Source organism: Rana temporaria, chromosome 8, assembly GCF_905171775.1.
Source record: "Rana temporaria chromosome 8, aRanTem1.1, whole genome shotgun sequence".
In the NCBI taxonomy this organism is placed as follows: domain Eukaryota; kingdom Metazoa; phylum Chordata; class Amphibia; order Anura; family Ranidae; genus Rana; species Rana temporaria.
In genome coordinates this window covers 159906367-159923160 of record NC_053496.1, presented here as the reverse complement: position 1 = coordinate 159923160, position 16794 = coordinate 159906367, and the positions used below count along the sequence as shown (strand labels likewise).

Sequence of the window (16794 nt, the reverse complement as noted above, 5' to 3'; positions counted from 1 at the left end):
GGAGGCAGGATCATGTGCGTTGTATCCTTGCTGGAGATCAAGAATGGATTACATCGCTGGAGATCGAGAATGGATTACATTGCTGGAACCTTTTTTTTATTTTTTATTTTCTATTTTTAATAAAGGACTTGTCCCAAGCTGTCTCCTGTGGTTTTTAACATTTTGACACTTTTTTTGTGAAATGGTAGGTGTACAATGTACCCCTTACCAATTCACATGGGAGGCGGGATTTGTTAAAGGGGGCTTCGATATTCCGATAAGCCCCCTGCCCACAGACCCCCGCAACCACCGAGCAAGGGTTGTGGCAATGAGGCCCTTGTCATTTGGACATCCTCCACATGTTGAGGGCATGTGGCCTGGTACGGTTCAGGAGGGGGTGGCGCTCTCTCGCCCCTCCTCTTTTCCTGCGGCCTGCCAGGTTGCGTGCTCAGATAAGGGTCTGTATGGATTTTTGGCGGAACACCACGCCCTTTTTTTTTTTTTGGCGTGGGGTTCCCCTTCAGGTCTGGTATGCATTTTGAGGGGGACCACCACTCATTTTTTATTTTTTTGGGTTCAGGGTTCCCTTTAATATTCATACCAGACCCAAAGGGCCTGTTAATGGACTAAGAGGGAGCCCATGCCATTTTTTTTTCAATTACCTTTATCTGTATTGCCGGGACCCAACAATTCATTATAGCCGCGAGTAGTTTTAAATTACTTTTTTTCCTTTAGAAATGTAATTTTGTGCAGTGACTGTTATAAACACGGGAAACATGCGCTACTTTACAGGCATACTATACACACCCCCCAGGTACGAAATTTAAAGGAATATTTCACTTTTATTGTTTCACTTTAAGGATTATTAAAATCGCTGCTCCCAAAAAAAGTATTTTTTTGCATTGATACATGTCCCCTGGAGCAGGACCCGGGTCCCCAAACACCTTTTATGACAATAACTTGCATATTAACCTTTAAAATTAGCACTTTTGATTTTTCCTGTTCATATCCCATAGACTTTAACGGTGTTGGCGCGTTCAAACAAATTCTTTGCCTGTTCGCATGTTTTGCTACAAACCGAACCGGGAGGTGCTCAACTCTACTGAAGACTGTTTGTGTGAAAGAATGGGCCAAAGTCACACCTGAGCAATGCATGTGATTAGTTTCTCCATACAGGAGGCATCTTGAAGCTGTCATTACCAACAAAGGATTTTGTACAAAGTATTAAGTTAGCATACTCAATACTTTTTCTCTGTGTCATACCATTTTATTAAACTAAACTTCATTTCTGAACGTATTTATTTTGGTATCTTTGTATGTATGAATTTTATAGGTTGTTACCGACATGTGGTGAACATTTCATGTCAATAGCTGCTTTAGAAATATATTTATCTAGAAAAATGGTGACGTGTTCAGTACTTATTTTACCCGCTTTATAATACAAAAAATAAATAAAGTGCAACAAAATTTAACTCAGATTAAACCTAATCCTCTATTACACTGCTGCTATATTAATACCCCATCAAATAAAAGTAAACAACAAAATAAAATAAGCATACGTAAATAAATACAATGAATGTGTCACATAACACCAGTGTGCAAATGTGAAGATAGTCTGACAGTCTCTTGTGATAAAACAACACTTCGCTCTGTAATTTCAATATCTAAGAGCGAATTCTTATGCCGTGTACACACGATCGGTCAAACCGATGAGAACGGTCTGATGGACCGTTTTCATCGGACCAAACCGATCTTGTGTAGGCCCCATCGGTTATTTATCCATAGGTTAAAAAACGCAATCTTTTAAAAATCCACGCATGCTCAGAATCAAGTTGACGCATGCTTGGAAGCATTGAACTTCATTTTTTTCAGCACGTCGTTGTGTTTTACGTCACCGCGTTCTGACACTATCGTTTTTTTAACTGATGGTGTGTAGGCACGACTGATCATCAGTCAGCTTCATCGGTTAACCAATGAAAACGGTCCATCAGACCGTTTTCATCGGATGGAAATTAATATAAAGGATTAATAGTAAATATATGTACCACTGTATTGTAGGATAGCCTTATGCCGCGTACACACACGATAATTTTTCGGCATGAAAAAAACCCAGGGCCAGATTCAGGTAGGAGATACGCCGTCGTATCTCTGAGATACGAAGGTCGTATCTATGCGCCTGATTCATAGAATCAGGTTACGCATAGATCTCCCTAAGATCCGACAGGTGTAAGTGACTTACACCGTCGGATCTTAGGATGCAATACTTCGGCGCCCGCTGGGTGGAGTTTGCGTCATTTTCCGCGTCGGGTATGCTAATTAGGTGTTTACGCCGATCCACGAAGGTACGCGCGCTCGTCGCATTCTCTTACGTCGTCGCTAGTCGGCTTTTCCCGTCGTAAAGTTGCGAATCCTATTTAGATGGTGTAAAAATAGACAGCCCATGTTAAAGTATGGCCGTCGTTCCCGCGTTGTATTTTTTATTTTTTTTTGCGTAAGACGTCCGGGAATAGGAAAGGACGTAACGCACATCGCCGTTCAAAAAAATACGTCGATGCGACGTCATTTCGCGCAAAGCACAGCGCGAAATTTCAAAACGGAGCATGCGCAGTACATTCGGCGCGGGAGCGGACCTAATTTAAATGAACACGCCCCATTTGAATTAGGCGGGCTTGCGCCGGGCGGCTTTACGTTACACCGAGGCAAGTTTACACGCAAGTGCTTTGTGAATCAGGCACTTGCGCTGAAAACTTGTGGCGGTGTAACGTAAAGGCGATACGTTACGCCGCCGCAATTCTGTGTGAATCTAGCCCCCGATGTTTTTCGGCATGTAGAAAAAACAAAGTTTTTCGAACTTCATCATTAAAACGACGTTGCCCACACACCATCATTTTAAAAAAACGCTCTAGCAAAGCAACACGTACAACGGCACTATAAAGGGGAAGTTCCATTCGGATGACGCCACCCTTGGGGCTGCTTTAGCTGATTCCGTGTTAGTAAAAGACGATTCACGCTTTTCTGTCTGTTACAGCGTGATGAATGTGCTTACTCCATTAGGAACGGTAGTTTTACCAGAACGAGCGCTCCCGTCTCATAACTTGCTTCTGAGCATGCGCGGGTTTTTAACGTCGTTTTAGCCCACACACGATCATTTTTTACAACCCGAAAAACAACATAGTTTAAAACGTCGTTAAAAAATGCAGCATGTTCGAATTTTTTTTTTTTTTTGTCGTTTTTCAGAAGTCGAAAAATTATGTGAAGCCCACACACAATCATTTTAAATGATTTTTTTTAAAAACAACAATTTTTTTCATGACGAAAAATTATCGTGTGTACGCGGCATTAGTTTACTGAGCAGTAATTTGTGTTATTTGACTTTCAATGCTTTTATATCATTTTCAGCATCTATTGCTGACAATAACAATCCCTGTGACAAATAATGATCATTAATTAATTATAGTTTAGTTAACTGAGCCTATAGAATGATTTAATGGGGGTCACAACTCTATGTAATCCTGCCCACATTACCACTTACCCCATGCTTATCTGAGCACCAAACATTCCCATCACACTTTACAACGGAGAAGTCTATAATGTTTAAGACGATTGTGATCATACTGAAAATTGATGTTATGATGTTCAAAGAAAGAGCACCTTTGATCTGCATAGAATAACAAGAGGAGACAATTATAAAAAAATATATAATAAATATAAATAATAATAAGAGGATTACCAATATAATTAAATACTCATTTTTATTTTTCTATCAAAACCCAGTGACCACCTGAGACATGAGCCTAATCAATTAAAAGAAAACCTCCTCCCTACTTCCATCGATTTAGAAAAATACTTCTATATTTCTGTCTCACACACACACTCCGGGGCAGATTCAGATAGAGATACGCCGGCGGATCTCCTGATCCGCCGTCGGATCTGTGAGACCCGACGGTCGGATCTGTGAGATCCCACCGTCGGAGCTATGCGACTGATTCATAAGAATCAGTTCCGCATAGATCTCCCTTGGATCCGACTGGTGTAAGTGACTTACACCAGTCGAATCTTAGGCTGTAATCTCCCGCCGGCCGCTAGGTGTCGTCGCGATTTTTTACCCGTCGCATATGCAAATGAGGAAAACCGCCGATTCACGTCCGTACGCCCGCCCGTCGCTCGTTTTCTACGTCGTTTGCGTTCGGGTTTTTCCGGCGGATAGCTACCCCTGCTTCTATGAGGGGTAGCTAATGTTAAGTATGGCCGACGTTCCCGCGCCGATTTTTTAATTTTCTACGTCGTTTGCGTACCGCGATCGGGAATACCGATGGCCGCAAACGACGTACCCGCCGCAAACAATGACATCGTAGCGACGTCATTTGGAGCATGCGCACTGGGCTTTTTCGCCCCGGCGCATGCGCAGTTAAATCGGCGCGGGAACGCGCCTGATTTAAATTGTACACTCCCCCTAGCCGCGGAATTTGCATTCCGCCGGGGGGAGTTATGATCCGACGGTGCAGTTTGCGAGGTAAGGGGGCAGATTCAGATAGATCTGCGGATCTTTAGATCTGCTAGATCTACCTGGTTTACGATCCGCCGGTGCAATTTAGCGAGGCAAGTGCATGATTCATAAAGCACTTACCTCGCAAACTGCACCGTCGGATCCTAACTCCCCCCGGCGGAATGCAAATTCCGCGGCTAGGGGGAGTGTACAATTTAAATCAGGCGCGTTCCCGCGCCAATTTAACTGCGCATGCGCCGGGGCGAAAAAGCCCAGTGCGCATGCTCCAAATGACGTCGCTACGACGTCATTGTTTGCGGCGGGTACGTCGTTTGCGGCCATCGGTATTCCCGATCGCGGTACGCAAACGACGTAGAAAATTTAAAAATCGGCGCGGGAACGTCGGCCATACTTAACATTAGCTACCCCTCATAGAAGCAGGGGTAGCTATCCGCCGGAAAAACCCGAACGCAAACGACGTAGAAAACGAGCGACGGGCGGGCGTACAGACGTGAATCGGCGGTTTTCCTCATTTGCATATGCGACGGGTAAAAAATTGCGAGGACACCTAGCGGCCGGCGGGAGATTACAGCCTAAGATTCGACTGGTGTTAGTCACTTACACCAGTCGGATCCAAGGAAGATCTATGCGGAACTGATTCTTATGAATCAGTCGCATAGATCCGACCGTGGGATCTCACAGATCCGACCGTCGGGTCTCACAGATACGACGGCGGATCAGGAGATCCGCCGGCGTATCTCTATCTGAATCTGCCCCAAGTGCTTTATGAATCATGCACTTGCCTCGCTAAATTGCACCGGCGGATCGTAAACCAGGTAGATCTAGCCGATCTAAAGATTTTCTGACGGGAATTGTGTGTTGACAGACTATTGGCCGAAAATCCGCTTGAGCTCTATCGCACAATTGTTGTTGGATTTTCCGCGCAAAAATGTTGGATGGCAGGCTTTAAATTTTTCCACGGACAATGGTCTGTTGTCGGATTGTCCGATCGTGTGTACACAAGTCCGTCAGACAAAAGTCCAAAGTGCAAACACGCATGCTCGGAAGCACTGCTCACCAAACACAACATTAACAGAAGGTGCCCAAACGGTGGTGCTAAAGAGCTGAAAAACCACGTAGTATGTCTAGTACATCACTACGTTTGTGTTTGTTGGCCGACAATTGTGTGCCGTTTGTATGCAAAGACAAAATCCAGGCACACGTCCTTTGGACAAAAGTCCTAGGCTTTGTCCGCGAAAAATCCGATCGTGTGTACGAGGCTTTACACTGCAGCTCACAGAGGCCAGCTGATGATCAACAAACTAAGTATGCTGATAGCAGGGATGGACTGGCCATAGGGACTACAGGGAGTTTCCCGGTGGGCCGATGGCTCAGTGGGCCGTTTTTTAAAACAAAGATGCTGCTTGGAGGATTTTTTTTTTAACGCCCTGGCAGCGCCCCAGTGTGAAAGCACTCAGGCTTTCACTCTGGGACTGCAGCGGAAGCGTTTTTTAGTCGCTTTACAGGCGCCCAAAAGCGCCTAAAAAACGGCTCAGTGTAAAAAGCGGTCCTACACTCACCCCCTCTCTTTTTCTTACACTGACCCCCTCTCCCTCAACCCTCCCTCTCTCTCGCTCTCATTCCCCTCTCTCTCACCCTCTCATGATATACAATAATGGATGTAGGGGCCTTTTGGTGGGCGTGATTTTTCGGGGGGGGGGGCAGCATTTTATTGAATTAAAGTGGGCCGGTCTGGATGAAGTCCAGGGCCGAATTTTTGTCCCAGTCCAGCCCTGGCTGATAGCCACGCACCCCACCACAACATCATCTCATCCCACTGTTGTACATGGCGGCACAGCCTACACAAGGCTGACAATGCTGTTCCGGATTCAGGAGCAGTGCAGCAGTGTTATCACCCCATCACAGGACATTTCATGAGGGGAAAAGGCACTGATGATTACACAATGCAGTGTGTATATATATATATATATATATATATATATATATACACAGGTGCATCTCCTCATAAAATTAAAATGTCTTTAAAAAGTTCATTTATCTAAGTACTTTAATTCAAAAAGTGAAACTCATATATTTATATATATATATATATATATATATATATATATATATATATATATATATATATATATATATATATACTGTGTATATATATATATATATATATAAACAAGAAATACTAAGGGCCAATGAATAGTGTTAAATTATGGATGCAATAAAAATCAGCTGCAGTGAAAAACTTGCCAGGCAGCAAGCGTGAATAAGAAAAATAATTACATTGTGCTAGAAATATTGGTTTACACATTAGTAAATGACATAATGAACTAATAGTAAACAGTCCCAATAAAAGTGATGTTCAGAGCCGGTTCACACACAGGCGGCACGACTTTGCGGGCGACTCGGCAAGGCGATCTCCAGGCGATTTGAGAGGAAACTTGCAAAATGACTTCAGAATTGAAGTTAATGCAAGTCGCCCCCAAAGTCGTACAGTTACATAGTTACATAGTTAGTCAGGTTGAAAAAAGACACAAGTCCATCCAGTTCAACCATAAAAAATAAAAAAACAAAATAAAAAACACAGTATAATCCTATACACCCAACTCCATACCCACAGTTGATCCAGAGGAAGGCCCCATACACACGGGAGGATTTATCCGCGGATACGGTCCAGCGGACCGTTTCCACGGATAAATCCTCTCGAGGATTTCAGCGGATTTCTATGCGATGGAGTGTACTCACCATCGCATTGAAATCCGCACCGAAATCCTCTGGCGATGACGTGTCGCGCCGTCGCCGCGATTATGACGCGGCGACGTGCGCGACGCTGTCATATAAGGAATTCCACGCATGCGTCGAATCATTACGACGCATGCGGGGGATCCCTTCGGACGGATGGATCCGGTGAGTCTATACAGACCAGCGGATCCATCCGTTGGGATGGACTCCAGCAGATAGATTTGTTTGGCATGTCAGCAAATATTCGATCTGCTGGAATCCATCCCAGGGGAGAAATATCCGTGGAAACAGATCCGCTGGGGTGTACACACCATAGGATCTATCCACTGAAAATCATTTGCTGGGATTTTTCAGCGGATGGATTCTATCGTGTGTATGGGGCCGAAGGCAAAAAACCCCAGCAGAGCATGATCCAATTTGCTACAGCAGGGGAAAAAATTCCTTCCTGATCCCCTGAGAGGATCCCCCGTACAGGAACCTTTTTATAAGTCGGAGCGACTTGCGTCGCTCCTATTAGAACGGTTCCATTGACTACTGTGAACCGCGACTTGTCAGGCGGCTGAGTCGCCTGAGGCCTCGTACACACGACCGAACATGTCCGCTGAAACTGGTCCGCTGACCAGTTTCAGCGGACATGTTCGGTCGTCTGTACGGCCGACCGGACAATTTTCCGAAAGCCGAATTTTCCGAAAGCCCTCGCATGCGTCGAAGTGATTCGACGCATGCATGGAAGCATTGAACTTCCAGGGCCGCGCACGTCGCCGCATCATCGTCGCGGCGACGGCGCAGCCACGTCACCGCGTATCGTGTCCGCGCGGATTTCTGTTTGATGGTGTGTACAACCATCAGACAGAAATCTCCGGGCGGACATGTCCGATGAAAACGGTCCGGCGGACCGTTTTCATCGGACAGTCCGTCCGTGTGTACGAGGCCTGACAGGTCGCCCCAGTGTGAACCGGCTCTCACAAGCGCTCGTGCTCAAATATACAACCGCGCTCCTTGCTGCTCAGACTGGGCGCATGGTTGTTGGTGCCAGACAGGCTGGTATTTAAAAATTTGTCTACTGGGATTTTCATGTACAATCATCTCTAGGGTTTACAGAGAATGGTCTGAAAAAGAGGAAATATCCCGTGAGCGACAGTTGTGTGGATGAAAATACCTTGTTGATGTCAGAGGTCAGAGGAGAATGGGCAGACTGGTTGGAATGTTTTCAATTTTTTTTTTAAATAACAAACATGTTATACTTACCTCCACTGTGCGGCTCGTTTTGCACAGTGTCCCCTAACCCTGTCTTCTGGGGTCCCTCGGCGGCTGTCTCGGCTCCTCCTTGCAAAAGCTTTCCACCTTCATGCGAGCTCGCATGGTGGAAAGCTTTTGCGAGCGCGCTCCCGTAATACAACGGCGGGCATAGCCGCCGACTGTATCACTCGGCCCCGCCCCCCGGCACGCCGTGTCATCCGCTGTGATTGACAGCAGCGCCAGCCAATGGCTGCGCTGCTATCAATCCGTCCAGCCTAGCCAATCAACGGCAAGGCTGGGAACCGAAGAGGATCACGTGGACACGCGCTGGACTTTGGGGGGGTCAAGTAAGTAAAACGGGGGTTCGTTATACCGTCGAATGTTTTTTCAGCTTAATGCATAGGATGCATTAAGCTGAAAAAACTTTTACCTTTTACAACCCCTTTAAGGCAGTTTTGAAAGCAAAAGGGTGTACAACCTGGTACTAGTAAGGTGTACCTAATATAGTGGCCTGTGAGTGTATCTATATATATATATATATATATATATATATATATATATATATATATATATATATATATATATAGATATATATATATGTGTGTGTGTGTATATATGTTTATATCAAAGTATCAAAGTCACCTAAATCCCCTTCCTTCTCCATTCTGATGCTCAGTTCGAACTTCAGCAAGTCATCTTCACCATGTCTAGATGCCTAAATGCATCGAGTTGCTGCCGTGTGATTGGCTCATTAGGAATTTGTGTTACCAAGCAAATGAACAGGTGTACCTACTAAAGTGGCCGGTGAGCATATATATAGTATATAAAGTATATACCTGTACTTATTGATATTGTTTCGGATTGAAATATATTTGAAAGAAGTTATTTCTGTCCAGATGTGATGTGATGTAAAATATAAAAGTTCACAGTGATTTTTGGAAACAACTTACCTTGCAGACAGAGGGCTTCTTGTAAGCTGAAATGGACAAAGATCCGGCAATGATGTACTGTCAAAAAATAGATATTACAAGACATTAAATCACAATAATCTGTATTTATGAAAGTATATAAAAAACAGAACTATGTTGTAAATTACTTATGTTCAAATCTATATAGTCTAGAGCAGTGGTCTCCAAACTGTGGCCCGGGGGCCAGATGCGGCCCTTTTCTTGCTTTTATCAGGCCCTCGGAGCACTATTTCATCCACTGAGACCAGCAATAAAGCATAATCCCCAAACAAATGACCCCAGTGAAAGGTCGTAATCCCTCCCAATGACATGAAAGATAGGGCACTGTATTATATTCCCACTGATGTTGGGACCTTTTTTACTCCCAATAGGCCACAGTCCGGCACCCCTAAAATCTGAAGGACAGTAAGCTGGCCCCTTGTTTAGAAAGTTTGGAGACCCCTGGTCTAGTGCAGGGATCTCCAAACTACGGCTCTCCAGCTGTTACGGAACTACACATCCCATGAGGCAATGTAAAACTCTGAGATTCACAGACATGATTAGGCATGATGGGAATTGTAGTTCCTGAACTGGAGGGCCATAGTTTGGAGACCCCTGGTCTAGAGCATTGGTGCTCAACCTGCAGCCTCAAGAATGCATCCGGCCCTTTGGTGATGGTCATGCGGCCCTTGCATCCAAGCATTGTCTCCAATCCCCAGCCTTACCTGTAGCATGTCATGGGTGGGCAAATAATTTTCTCAAGGGGCCCCATGAGAAATTGGGATTGCTGTGGGGGCTGAACCAATAGGCTGAACTTAATTCTGCTCAATAAAATATCCCAGATATATGAGTGCACATAACTAGACACAATACCCCCCTTAAAACAAATATCAAGGGAGCCAACCTTATGTAATATTATAAGCTAGCACCTCCTTGGGTCGAACATGCATTGTGTAAGCAAAGCAGCCTGTCTAAGGGAACCCCATGAGGGTATTAATATATTCCCTCCACTGTTATACATGACCCCGGTGTGCAATGTAACTTCTGCAGCAAGGAGGAAATTAAGTGGTCTTGTGGGGGTGTAGACTCTCACCTTCACCTATGGGATGGAAAACAGGACCTGGAAACATCTCTCCACATGCTCTCACCTGCATTGTATCATTACTGCCCACTTCCCATGGTCCACCCTAGTGGTTTGAATGGCAGTGCTGCCCCTCCTTAAAAACCAAAGCCACTTGGAAAGGACCAAAGTGCCATCACCACCATCTTGGCGACCTGGAAAGGGCAGAAGCACAGCTGCTATCTTGTTGACTGGCCAGCCTGAGTCCTCGGAACCCACATTTCTCTCTCAGAGTCATGGAGCAGTGTCACACAAAAAAAAATAGCAGTTGCCTTAAAAAACAGCAATGCAGTTGTATATGTTGTATTACGCGCATGGCGTACATTTGTTTACATTTCATTTCTAATTTCTGACCTCACGCTTAACAGGGACAGCCAAGGGGCCAGATGTGTCCCAGGGGCCAGAAAATGTCCAGGTCTGCTGTAAGTATCACACATCTACAGGGATTGGCAACATTTTATTGCAAGGATGTTGCATGGATTTTTTCATGAGGTCAACCATGTCAACTCACCCTAAAAGCCAGGGAGTTTCCCAATGTTTCCCCCTCTCACCCAGTCACCCTACCAGAGACCTTGATGGCCATAACTGCCAGATGACCCTACTGTGCAGGACAGTCCTGGTATGTCCATATGTGTAAAAAGTAGAAGATATGTATATCCCCTGTGGAGTACTGATCTAAATAGATTCATAACATATTGATAACACACTGCATAGTAGTATTTCTTATAACATATTCTGAATATATTTCTCTGGTTTGTCCTTTGTATGTAAATGTAACCCTGCTTCCTGTAGAACCACTCTTATTATGTATGCTTGGTGCAATTCTCAGTATGTTATTATGCACATCAGTGCCGGCCCAAGACATTGTACTGCCTGGTACCAAGAATGAAATGCTGCTGCCCCCCCCCCCCCAAAAAAAATTACGCCCACCAAAATGCCCCCACATCCATTATTTTATATCATGATAACTAAAGTGGACCTATCATGGCTCTATTCATGTATATTGGAGTATAAAAAGGACATGTTATGGCTCTATTCATGCAATTAGCCCCACAATGGAGCAGAGCGGAGCTTGCGGAATGGGATGGCGGGCGGGCGGCAATTTGCCGCCCCCCTGAAAGTGCCGCCTGGTACAATGGTACCATCGGGTCCCATGGTAGGGCCGGCCCTGATGTACATAGTACCACTTCTTCTGAGGGAGGCTTAACGTAAGTGGCTTGAGCAGATAGGGTTACATTCTATGCAGATTAGAGTCTGTCCAGTGATTATAGAGAGATCCTGCATTGTCTATAGAGATTGGTCCATGTGGGGAGCAATCCCAGGAAAATAGGCAGGAACTTCTGAGGCAACAGCTGTGAGTGACACAGTCACAGGCAGGAGTGACTTGGATTATCTCACACTGAAGATATTCAGGTATGAGACTTCTTCCCATTGGAGGAGGAAATAAAGCCATGACACCCCTTAGTTAGTATACAGGAGGAAGCTTATAGTTTATGCAATGCAAAGACATAGGTTTCTTCAAAGGAGCTTAAATTGTTTGAGTTGAGTTGAGAGGAATCTTAATATAGCGTGGTCTTTCCCTGAAGGGTCCCAACACGCATGTTTGGCCTTTACCAAGCGTATGTGCTGAAGAAGCATAACGTGCCTCTGTAAATGTTTGAAGTTAAGCTATTGCAAATGTACAGGGAAGCATTTATTTTGTTAAATATGCAGTTCCAGCCTGCACGGTTGTTTATTCTTTATGGGGGGGGGTGGTTTCTTCAATTACAAACCTGTGGGCGGTGACCAGGGGTGGACTGGGACACCCAGACCGGCCCACTTAATTTTTGCAAACACACACACAAACACAGTAAACTATACGCAATTGTCGGCGGTAAAAATAGCGGCGTTTTACCGCCGACGCTATGGGCGGCTCAGTGTGAAAGGGGTCTAATACATCAGTTACTATGACCAGTGGCAGTGTATTTACTCCCGTCCCCCCACCATGCTGCATATTAAAAAAAAAATCACAGACACAAACACTGACCCCCACCTCCTGACACATACACTGACCCCCCCCCCCTGACACAAACACTGACCCCCCTCCTCCTGACACAAACACTGACCCCCCTCCTCCTGACACAAACACTGTCCCCCCTCCTGACACAAACACTGACCCCCCCCCTGACACAAACACTGACCCCCACCTCCTGACACATACACTGACCCCCCCCCCCCTGACACAAACACTAACCCTCCCTCCTCCTGACACAAACACTGACCCCCCTCCTGACACAAACACTGACCCCCCCTCCTGACACAAACACTGACCCCCCCTCCTGACAAAAACACTGACCCCCCCTCCTGACAAAAACACTGACCCCCCCCTCCTGACACAAACACTGACGCCCCCTCCTGACACAAACACTGATGCCCCCTCCTGACACAAACACTGACGCCCCCTCCTGACACAAACACTGACGCCCCCTCCAGGGAGGCCCGGAGCAAAAAGCCAGCAAGACTAGCAGAGGGCCGGGCATGACAGAGTGTCTAGTGACACAGGAAGGGTTAAGCTAGAAGGGGTAGGAGGTAGGAAGAGCAGGATTGGTGTAGAGAGGGGCGGGGGAGTTAGAAATATCAAGTTCAAGAGGAGGAGCAGGATTGGCTGCTAGTGTCAGGGAAGTTACCCTATAAAAGGGTGGGGCGGGGCGAGGCGGCCACTTGCAGTCAGGAGAGCAACGAGGAAGCAGCTTTTCCTCCTGCTCTCAGACAGACAAAATGGCGTCCGTCGACCTCGTGCTTGCGCGCTTGCGGGCCGAGGCAGCTCATCGGGGCACAGATTGGCTAGAGAGGCGCGCTGCGGAGTGGGTCGCGGACCAGGCGGGCGGATCGGGAGGATCGGGCGGCGGTGAGTTGACCCCACGCGGGCGGAGGTCGCGGCCTCCGGCCCGCTATTCTCCGGGGCCCTCATCCAGGACTGCAAGGGGGCTCGGAGCCCTCCGGGGGGGGCGGTCGCCCCCCCCGCCGAAGCGGGTGACCAGGAGTGAGACAGGGGGGTCGGGACAGGACGCACGCCGCCGACCTCCGTCGGTGGGCGGGGCCACGGGCCGCACCGGCGCCGCTTCCCCAGATGCGGGCGGTGGGGGGGGGACACCTTCTCCTTCCACGGCAGGAACGGGGGCTGCAAAGGGAAAAAAGAAGGCCTCAGACCCACCTGGCACGGCCGCGGGGCCCTCTACACGTGGGGCCGGCGGTTCCGCGGGTGGGCGGGGCTCGGAGCGGGGGACATCAAGCAACACTGAGTCATCGTCGGGTGGTCTGCCTGCTGCAACAACGCGGGGCAGAGGAGCAGCAAAAGGCCGGCCGGAACGGAGGGGGGACTCCGGGGCCTCCAGGTCATCTTCTCCTGGGGGACGGTCGGCCGCACCGATCCCAGCCGGGGAGGACAGGTCGGAAGGTGTGCCATCGGAAGACGAGGATGGGGAGCCGGAAAGAGAGTCAGCGGTGGAGGTCCAGTCTACGGCGGCGGGGGTGTCTCCCGGCAGGCCTGGTAAGTCCACTACATTACATGTATCCTCTTTAGCTGACGCATTGTGTGAATTGTTGGGAGTGGGGAGGGGGGGGTGCCGGCACCTCCGCCGCCAGTGGCGGTGGCTGCACCGGTGGTGGCGGGCGTTGCGCCTGCCGCCTCTGGGGCTGACGCCCTGTTGACGGAATTGGTGGGGGGCCTCAGGGAGCTTTTGGGCCGGGTGGCTGCGGTACAGGGCCCTTCGCCACAGGTGGCTCCGTGGGCACCTGTGGCTGTGGGCGCGGCTGGGGGGGATGCTCCGGCCGGAGGGGGGGTTGCGTCTTCGCAGCTTCCCCCGGTGGCCCCGGTGGCAGGACAGGTGGGGACGGTGAAGGACAAGTCAGGGGGGGCCCCGGAGGTGGTGACTCGTTCCGATCTGGTACGTATTGCGGATGCGGCAAGGGGCGAGGTTTATATCTGCTACGAGTGTCCGCTAGGGGGTCATTTGAAACAGGAGGTGAAGGAAAAAATTTACAAGAGCGAATATGTAGAGATATTCTCCCTGTTGCCGTTGGAGAAATTCAACCTCGATAGGGTGAAGCCGGATGATTCTAAAAAGGAGGATGAGGAGAAGCGGCGTTATAGGTTGATTCCGCGCACTTTCGTGAACTGGCTCCAGGCGTTCGCCATTATGGCTAGCGTCGTTGGCGAGAAAAACCCAGAACATTGCTCGGCGTTGTTCGGGTACATGGATTCAATTGGGGAGGCGCATCGGGTGTACGGGGGGTCGGCTTGGCTCAGGTACGATGAGCAGTTTCGGCAACGGCGGGCAGTTAGGCCCTCTCTGCGCTGGGATCAGAAAGATATCAGCCTCTGGATGCGGCTCATGGCGGCGGCTAAGGCCCCGGCGCAGTCTTTTCACGGTGGGGCCGGGGGTGCTACCTCCTCAGGACCGTCGGCCGGTAAGAAGTGGGGAGTTTGCTGGCAGTTCAATGAGAACGCATGCAAATTCGGTGGATCGTGTAAATTCAAACACGAGTGCTCAGGGTGTGGGGGCTCCCACCCCGCGGCCAAGTGTTTTAAAAAGGGAAAGCGTGCCGGTGACGCTGCTCAAAAAAGGGACGACTCCGGTGAAGGGGGAAAGGATGCGGCCTTTCCTAAGTAGGTACCCGGACAAGGCAGCGGCAGAACTATTGTCCTCGGGGTTCAGGGACGGTTTCAAGATACCGTGTTCGCTGGCGGTGGTGCCGCCGGTGGCACGAAATTTGAAATCGGCTCTCCTTCAGCCGGGGGTGGTGGGGGAAAAGTTGGGCAAGGAAGTGGCACTAGGACGGATGGGCGGGCCGTTTGCGGCCCCGCCCTTGCCGGAGCTGGTGGTGTCTCCGTTGGGGGTGGTGCCTAAGAAGGAACCGAACAAATTCCGTCTTATTCACCACCTGTCATTCCCAAAAGGGGGTTCGGTCAACGACTTTATCGATCCGGAGGCTTGCACGGTGTCCTACACGTCGTTTGATGCGGCGGTACGGTGGGTGCGGCGATACGGACGTGGGGCCTTAATGGCAAAGGCGGACATCGAATCCGCCTTCCGGTTGTTGCCGGTGCATCCCGACTGTTTTAGGCTGTTGGGATGTTGCTGGCAGGGCCAATATTATGTTGACCAGTGCCTACCCATGGGCTGCTCCATCTCCTGTGCGCTGTTTGAGACCTTCAGTTCCTTTTTGGAATGGGTGGTCAGGGATGTGTCGGGCCTGGACTCGATCATTCACTATCTGGATGACTACCTCTGCGTGGGGCCGCCTTCCTCTGGTGTGTGTGCGACTCTACTGTCAACGTTGCAGCACATTGCGGGACGTTTTGGCGTGCCCTTGGCGGCCGACAAGACGGAAGGCCCCACGACGGAGATTAGTTTTCTGGGTATAGTGATCAATTCGGAAGTAATGGAGTGCCGCCTTCCAAGGGATAAGCTCGAGGCCTTGAAGGCGGAAGTTAGAGAGTTTCAGGGCTTGCGGAAGGTGCAGCTGAGGACTTTACAGTCACTGCTGGGAAAACTTAATTTCGCTTGTAGGATCATTCCCATGGGCAGAATATTTTGCCGACGGCTGTCGGCGGCTACGGCGGGGGCTAAGGCCCCCAATCATTTCATTCGTTTGTCTAAGGAGCATCGGGAGGACTTGAAGGTATGGTATGAGTTCCTGTCATCCTACAATGGCAGGTCGATGTGGCTGTCCAGTCCGGTGAGTAACTTCGACGTGGAACTGGTGACGGATGCGGCGGGGTCCACGGGCTATGGGGCTTTCTTCAAGGGGCAGTGGAGCGCAGAGCCTTGGCCGAGGTCTTGGGTGGAGGCAGGTTTTCTCCGGAACCTAGTGCTGCTGGAACTGTTTCCAGTGGTGTTGGCCATTGAGCTTTGGGGGGAGGCCTGCAGCAACCTAAAACTCCGGCTGAATTGTGACAACATGGGAGTGGTTCAGGTAGTGAACCGCATGTCCGCGTCGTCACAACCGGTCATTCGGCTCATGCGGCATTTAGTGTTGAGGTGTTTGCAACTGAACATTTTCATTTATGCCGTGCATATCCCGGGCGTCGAGAACACGCTGGCTGACTCATTGTCTCGTTTTCAGTGGGACAAGTTCAGAGAGCTGGCCCCGGCCGCGGAGGCTGTCGGGGTCCCGTGCCCGGGCTGGATTTGGGAGCTGGCGCTGGAATAGCCGCCTCGTGGATTAAGCAGTCCGTTAGCACGGCTACATGGTCGGCCTACGCCAAGGTATGGAAGGAATGG

The 16794-nt window shown here is 48.9% G+C and overlaps 1 protein-coding gene across 2 annotated transcripts in view; it reads right to left on the bottom strand.

Annotated features, from left to right (window-relative positions):
* LOC120909285 (membrane-spanning 4-domains subfamily A member 4D-like) overlaps positions 1–16794 on the bottom strand; it is a 56081-nt gene that overhangs the window by 6476 nt on the left and 32811 nt on the right. Inside the window, exons 4-5 of one of the 2 annotated variants that reach the window (XM_040321026.1) lie at positions 9412–9468; positions 3512–3637 (exon numbers count right to left, since the gene is read on the bottom strand). In XM_040321026.1, the coding sequence (XP_040176960.1) occupies positions 3512–3637; positions 9412–9468 (183 nt within the window). The remainder of the gene's footprint in view (positions 1–3511; positions 3638–9411; positions 9469–16794) is intronic. The other variant, XM_040321027.1, reaches the window with a different exon arrangement.